This window comes from Capra hircus, chromosome 1, assembly GCF_001704415.2.
Source record: "Capra hircus breed San Clemente chromosome 1, ASM170441v1, whole genome shotgun sequence".
In the NCBI taxonomy this organism is placed as follows: Eukaryota; Metazoa; Chordata; class Mammalia; order Artiodactyla; family Bovidae; genus Capra; species Capra hircus.
Window position 1 is genome coordinate 82,181,472 of NC_030808.1, and position 8,012 is coordinate 82,189,483.

Sequence of the window (8,012 nt, forward strand, 5' to 3'; positions counted from 1 at the left end):
AAGGAGGCCTGGTGTGCTGCGGTTCATGGGGTCGCAAAGAGTCGGACACGACTGAATGACTGAACTGAACTGAACTGAACTGAATATAGTGGTTAAGAGCATGGTCTCTGGAGTCATACTATATGATTGAAATATTGGCTCAGTCATGTGATGTTGGGGAAGTTACTTAACCTCTTTGTGTGTTATTCACTTATAAAATGTGAATAATAATAGCACTTATCTAGCAGGGCTGTTAGAAGATGTAGATGAGTTAATACATGTAAAAAATTAGTACATTAAAAAATATGCAATAAACAATAGCTAACACTCATTGAGGGCTTCCCTGTTGGCTCAGTAGCAAAGAATCCACCTGCCAAGGCAGGAGACATGGATTTGATCCCTGGGTCAGGAAGATCCCCTGGAGAAGGAAATGGCAACCCACTCCAGTTTTCTTGCCTGGGAAATTCCATGGACAGAGAAACCTGGTGGGCTACAATCTATGGGGTCGCAAAAGAGTCAGACACAACTTAGCAACTAAACAACAACAAAAACCCACTTATTGAACACTATGTGCCAAGCACTGCATTAAATGGTTTCTATGCATTTCTTCACATGCTCTCCACAATGTTGTCTGTACTATTATGCCCATTTTACTCACAAGGCAACTGAGGGGCAGGAAGTTTAGGTAATGTGCCCAAGATTACATAGCTGGTAAACAGCAAATCTCATAGAAAAGACATATCCATAAAATGGGGACAGTGATAAAAGTACTTACCTTAATGAGGATTAAACAAATTAATATTTGAATAATGGTTAGAACAGAGCCTAGAGCACAATAAGGCCTATGTTAAATACAAGTTGCTATGGTGACAGTGTCAGACTTTATCTCTTTGGGCTCCAAAATCACTGCAGATGGTGACTGGAGTCATGAAATTAAAAGAAGCTTACTCCTTGGAAGGAAAGTTGTGACCAACCTAGACAGCATATTCAAAAGCAGAGACATTACTTTGCCAACAAAGGTCCATTTAGTCAAGGCTATGGTTTTTCCAGTGGTCATGTATGGATGCGAGAGTTGGACTGTAAAGAAAGCTGAGCACAGAAGAATTGATGCTTTTGAACTGTGGTGTTGGAGAAGACTGTTGAGAGTTCCTTGGATTGCAAGGAGATCAGCCCTGGGTGTTCTTTGGAAGGAATGATGTTAAAGCTGAATCTCCAGTATTTTGGCCACCTCATGCGAAGAGTTGACTCATTGGAAAAGACTCTGATGCTGGGCGGGATTGGGGGCAGGAGGAGAAGGGGACGACAGAGGATGAGATGGCTGGATGGCATCACCGACTCGATGGACGTGAGTTTGAGTGAACTCCGGGAGACGGTGATGGACAGGGAGTGACGGATGACGGATGGATGGACGGTGATGGCGTGCTGCGATTCATGGGGTCGCAGAGAGTCGGACACGACTGAGCGACTGAACTGAACTGATGGTGATTCTGAAATGGCAGTAAATAACTAAGGAAGGCTTGAAAGGAGAGAGAGAAGTGGAGCGAGAGGAGGAAAGGGGAGGAAATGAGAGAAGAGGGAGAGACAGGAGGGGAGGAAAGAGGAGGAGAGAGGAGGAAGAGGTAGAGGAAGAGAGGGAGGAGGAGCTGGAGAGAAAGGGGGTTGGGAGACAGACTGGTAAAGGTCAGAGCAGAGCAGGCAAAAAGAAATAAATAATGGGAGTAATTAAGTTTGATTAGGTTAGAAACAAAACCCCTCCCCTTTCCTCCAGTTAGTTACTATTTCTGCCAGCTGTACCTTGATATCTCTTTTATCATCTTCTTTGACTCCTGTAGAATCTGCTATCCTTACCCTCTCGTCATCCATTTTACAATACTTATGGAGTGCCTCTATGTGCTGGGCACTGTTCTGGGCACTGGGGATATGCCAATGAACAAGACAGGGCACATCTCAGTTCCTATTCTGCACTATAATAATGCCAATACTCCAAGCTAGATTCCCAGCTTTTGGTCAGCCCTTCTCCAATCCATACTCCACAGGGCCACCAGAGAGACTAGATGATACAGATCCGGTCCGGACACTCCCTTGTTTAAACAGATTTCAATCTCCCAAGCATCGTGTTCAAAGTCTGTCACGAACTGTCCCGCACAGCCTTTTATCTCCCAGGCTTTACCTCCATGCAGACCGCACTTGTGACACAGTGAATCACTCAAAATCTTAGACACGCGCACTTAGAAATAAGCACCTGCTGAAGGGACGTGGCTAGAACTCCATCCCTACTTCATCCTTCTACACTGAAACCTTAGGATAGCCTGGTTGCTCCCGCCTCCAGCCTGTCAGACTAAAAACCAGCCCTGACTCCTCCACAGCCTGGGCATCCTGAGAAGCCTGTGAGCACTCCTACCCCAGCGGGAGCCGGAAGAGGACGGGCTTCGCGCGGCCTCGAGGCCGCCATCTTGGCTGAGTTGGCCGGAAGAAGTCTGGCAAGTCGGCCAGCGAGTGCGCACTGAGGCTGCGCGGTGGCCGCGTCGCGGCAACCGTCCCGAGCCTTCTGCGGTGCAGCCCAGCAGCCGCAAAACCCCGTGTCATCTCTCCTAGTCCTCCTGCAGCCGCCCCAGCCGCTGTCCAACCCCTCCACCGGGGTTTGTGCAGCGGCTCGCACACCCCGCGGCCCGCGTACGCGCTCTGCACCTGCCTACCCGAAAACATGTTGCAGAAACCCGAGAGCGGGGCTCTCCCCATCCCTCAGGCGGAGAGGGAGATGGATGGCAGCCATGACGGTGAGACCCAGCCTCTGACCGCCTCGCAGGAGATGGCCCCGAGCCCCCTCCTGCAGGAGAGCCCCGAGGAGGACCTTGGCGCTGTAAGGGAGGAGGGGGCTTCGGAACCCTCTCTCACCCCGAAAGGCGCGAGGGCTTTGGCAGCCAAAACCTTGGCCCGGCGTAGAGCCTGCCGCCGTCTGGATCGGACGGTAGCCGAGTTGGTGCAATTTCTGCTGTTGAAGGACAGGAAGAAGAGCCCCATCACTCGCTCCGAGATGGTGAAATACGTTATCGGAGACTTAAAGGATCTGTTCCCTGAGATCATCGCAAGGGCCGCAGAGCATCTGCGGTACGTCTTCGGTTTCGAGCTGAAACAGCTTGACCGCAAGCACCACACTTACATCCTGATCAACAAGCTAAAACCTATTGAGCATGAGGAGGAGGCTCTGAGAGGAGATGGCCCCAGGTTGGGTCTCTTAATGATGATCTTGGGCCTTATCTACATGAAAGGTAATAGCGCCAGAGAGGCACAGGTCTGGGCGATGCTGCGTCGGTTGGGGGTGCGTCCCTCAAAGTATCACTTCCTCTTTGGGTACCCGAAGAGGCTTATTATGGAAGATTTCGTGCAGCTGAGATACCTCAATTACAGGCGTGTGCCTCACACCAACCCACCGGAATGTGAATTCTCTTGGGGTCCCCGAAGCAACTTGGAAACCAGCAAGATGAAAGTCCTGGGGTTCGTGGCCAAGCTCCATAAGAAAGAACCCCAACACTGGCCAGTGCAGTACCGTGAGGCCCTGGCAGATGAGGCTGATAGGGCCAGAGCTGGGGCCAGTGTGAGGGCTAGGGCCAGCACTCACCTCTGGTGAGGGCCAGCTAGGGGTGGGGGTGGGGCGATATAAAAGCTAACCGTCTGCGTCATAAGTAGACTCGGCGGGGAGAGGGTCTTTATTTCTGTAGCATTTGTGTTCGTGTAACTAGGATTTAGTTTTTGTATCTTGCTCGGTTTTGCTACGTTTAATATACTGTTAAATTGATGTTTATAAATGAAATTCGTCTACTTTTTCCTGTAGGATTTTGTTGTAGATTTTTGCTGGTTTTGTAAAATGAATTGAAAAACTTTACATTTTTTTCTGTGGTCTTGAACAAATTATGCAGCACCAAATGATGTATTTAAATAGTTTGAAGGAACTCAGCAGTATAATGATCTGGTACCAGGGGAAAAAATAGCTAAATGGTATCTAGCTTTCTAACAGTTTTTGTCTATTGTATAAAGAAAAAAGACTGAAGTGTAACTCTGCTTAGTTATTATAATATCTGGTGGGGGGATGCAATAAATTAGAGGTATAACCTGGTACACATAATAAACATTTGTTAAGCATCTTTGTGTGATGCACTGTTACGGGTATTTGGGAATTAAAGGGCTTCCCAGGTGACTCAGGTTAAAGAATCTGCCTGCAATGCAGGAGACCCAGGTTCCATCCCTGGGCTGGGAAGATCCCCTGGAGAAGGGACTGGCAACCCACTTCAGTATTCTTACCTGGAGAGTTCCGTGGACAGAGGAGCTTGGAGAGCTACAGTCCGTGGGATCGAAAAGAGTTGGACATGACTGAGCAACTAATACACACATGCTGAGCAAGATAAAGGTCCTACTCTTCAGAGCTGGACAGTAAATAAACCAGAAATTATAGTACAGTGAGTTGAAGGCTACAGCGGGACACCCAGCCCCATTGGAGTGATTGAGTGAGGCTTGCCTGAAATTACCTTTAGTGGGACCTCAGTGTAGGGAAGGTGAAAAGACGGGGGTGGAGGGGTCGGGGAGAAGTTGCAGTGAGGAGATGGTATTAAAAATGACTACTTAAGATGCTCTTTAGTTACATGGGATGACTTGATAGATCTGGAAAACAGCCACCTTTGGCCAGTGTACTTGGCCCAGGGCTCTTTATTACAGTGCATACATGATGGTGTCTATTGGCATTTTGGTCTTCTCCATCTCCCATCGGTCTTCATACATTTTCCTCTTCTACCAAAGCCCTCAGGGACCAAGCACTATAACAATTCTGGAACAGTATGTAGGGTGGAGGGTACGTGTGACGTCCACTACTGCCAAGAAGTCTTTACGATCTCTCCCTTGGCACCAGGAAGCCCAGCACCTTCATCAGTGTTTCTACTTGCTGCTTTCCACTTGCTATCTCCCATTAGAAGAACTGTAGACATCTTTCACATTCTTAATACACATGAAGAGTCATCAACAAAAGCAGCTCAAGCCTCTGTGGTGCCCACCACCTTCACTCTAAGGAGGAATCCTATAGAATGGGTACATCGAAGAATAAGGAACCTAGATTAGTGGTAACCAAACTAGAGCTGGGTATAGGAGGATTGAGAAGCTGTCCCCCTACAGCTGCCATATACAGAAGACCCACTTCCTTCTCTCTTTACTGCCAGTTTTTGTGTGTGTGTACTTTCCATTGCACCCGAATAACATACCTGAGTATGTTAAGGTTAGCATGGTATACAAATACTTTGAGATAAAAGCCCAGGGATCCGAAAAATCACAGACCAAAAGCTATAAGTTTATGGGTAAAAAAGTTTACTAATGATTATGACTTCTGGACAGTTTATTAATATTAATTCATTAGACAAAAGTACTGAGTGCCCACTATATGCCAAGGACTCCGCTGGGTTCCAAAGATGAAAAAGGAAAAACTGATTTTACCCTCAAGGAATAATAGTGATAATTTCTCACATTTGTATTTTCTCACAGCTCTTGAGAGGTCAGCAGTGTCTGTACCTGAGGGTCTGATTACTTGGTGATTTGCTTATGGTCATTTGACAAAAGACAGCACCAAGACAAGAACCCAAGTCCGTTGCCTCCCAGTGTGTTTCATTCGAGTACATTGTGCCCCATGTCTGGCTTCCAATATATTGTATGTGATTTTATTTATCACAACTGCAAGAGTCAAGTGAGGCACATGTAATTAATGCCAATTGCCACTGCAGTCCTTATGGGGTAAGTAGAATAGAAATACTTCCCATTTCACTGGCAGTAGAGGTGACTTTGCTGAAAGGCAGACGTATAGTTCATGGCAAGACAGGACTAACAACTACCATTTACTAGACATCTGCTACAGGCCAAAAGCATTCCCCTCTCCTTTTCACAACCATATTGCAAAGTTGGGTATTATGAAATACCTTCATTTTACAGATATTAATACTTGCCATTTATTCAATACCTAATATGAGCCAGCTTTTTAATGCTTTACATATGTTTTAATGATTTTTATAACAATCTAACAGGATAGATACTATCTGTCCCATTTTGAACTGTGCAAACTGAAACTCAGAGAAGCTGTAAGTTCTCATAGATAGGGTATGACATAACAAGGGTTGGAACTGAAGCCGGACTGAGTCAAAACCCCACAGCTTTACACTGTTACACATTTCCTTCTCTTTGGAACTCCTTTCAGACTTGGGGACTCATGTTCTTTCTTCCAAACATGGCTGTCTCTCTGGAGATACAAACAAGGATTGTATAACCAAGGTAATTATGACAAGACTCTGGTCTGTGAGAAGGTAAAAAGGAGGTTAAAATAAAGTTGGAGAGTTATCTGTGGACATTGGTTCCAGCTCTGCCTACCTGCAGTGTTCTGAGTGCTGACTGCAATGTGTAGAATGTGTAGCTTTAGTCAAACTCAGCACGTTTTGTTCTTATAGGCCATGTTTCCTCAATCTTCATTAGTCTGCTCTCCCCATTAAGGCTCAAATTAAGTCTTTCATGCCATGAAACAATCAAATACCACTTGTGAACCTGCAGATATTCCCAACGTTGCTTCCAGATGGTACAGAGGGCTGGCAGAACTCATATACCCTTGCCTCAGGATGAAAGACCTCCCATGTCACAGATGCCATCATCAGCTTCTCAGAAGTACTAAAAGTGTGGCCTCTGGGCCCATGTGTAGAGCAGACCTTGGCCATGGTGAGGGCAAGAGATGAATTCCCCCATGGATTATGGTCACTCACATGAGAAGGAAGGCCTGGATCTCTAGTCTTTCCCTTCAGGCACAAACAGAACTAGATCTTCCTGGGTGAAACTGTGTGGGTAGGAGAGCAAACAGATTTTGTCAGGGGAGTGATAGCAGATGGATTACCTCAGATCATACTTACTCTACCACAACTAGGTAACAAAGCCAGGAAAGAGAAGTCCCTTGAAAACTGAATCAAGCTCTTAGATGATGGGAAAGTTTCAGTTCTGCCGCAGACTCTGCAGGGATCTTGACATTCACCGGAGTCAGGACTTTTGACCCACTGGAACTTGGAGAGTGGGTGTTTGGAAACAGGCTCCAGTTGATTACAGCCCCAACATCTAACAGTCACGGAGGGCTCTGGAGGTGACAGCTCATTCACAGTCCCTGTAAATCAGGCCTCAATTCATAGGCTTAATCACAAATTCCACTTGAGATAATTATGCTCCATGCCTTGGTCATGGTGGCAATTGATGCTTGTGCAAATTAGTCCTCAAATTGTGCAGCCCTGCAGAGATGGCAACAATTACCTCCCAGCAGAAATATAGTGTACCGACTAAAGAGGTTAGGTGTTCTGAAAAGTGTCCCAATCAAGGCCTTTTTTTTTTTTTTTCCAATCAAGGCCTTTTAAAAGTCATGACTGTGTGACCTTGAACCAGGAATTCCAAATTCTGAGGACTAAAACTCTAGGAAAGATTAGTGGGTGATTGGAGTTAATGGTTAGCTACAATCCACACCCATGACCTATCCTATGACTGCAGACCCTGCCCAGTTCCCAGGCTAGTCGCCACTGATAACAATGGCAGTCAACAATTATTAAGCCTTACCCATCAGGCATGGTGCTAAGATGATAACCGAGATGATAACCAAATTGGCTCCCTGTCTACTCTGGTACCCTCTCAACAGCCAGTCAAAGGTGGACTGGACGAAGTTTTTCTTCCTGAAGCACTTCAACAAAGGGAGAGTCGGCCTCCTGCCGATCACTCTCCTGGGCATTCTGGCCACGGTGCTCATCAAGGCGGGATACTACTGACAGATCCCGGCCACCTCCTCATCTTCTCTGCTGAATTATTCTTCTGCTAAGTGGCTAACGAACCAATCATTTTTAATCATACCAGAACTTTTAAGAAGATATGTAAACACACCATCTTCACCATTCGCCATTAATAAAATTCACCACTTCAATCAAAGCCCCCCACTTACCCACCCCCCCAGCCCCCCAGGACTGAGCATGCTTGCTCAGAGAACCTGC

The 8,012-nt window shown here is 46.4% G+C and overlaps 1 protein-coding gene across 1 annotated transcript; it reads left to right on the top strand.

Moving 5' to 3' along the window:
- On the top strand, positions 2,456-4,121 carry MAGEF1 (MAGE family member F1). Its single transcript, XM_005675179.3, has one exon. The coding sequence runs from the start codon at positions 2,684-2,686 to the stop codon at positions 3,605-3,607; it is 924 nt and encodes a 307-aa protein (XP_005675236.1). The 5' UTR covers positions 2,456-2,683; the 3' UTR covers positions 3,608-4,121.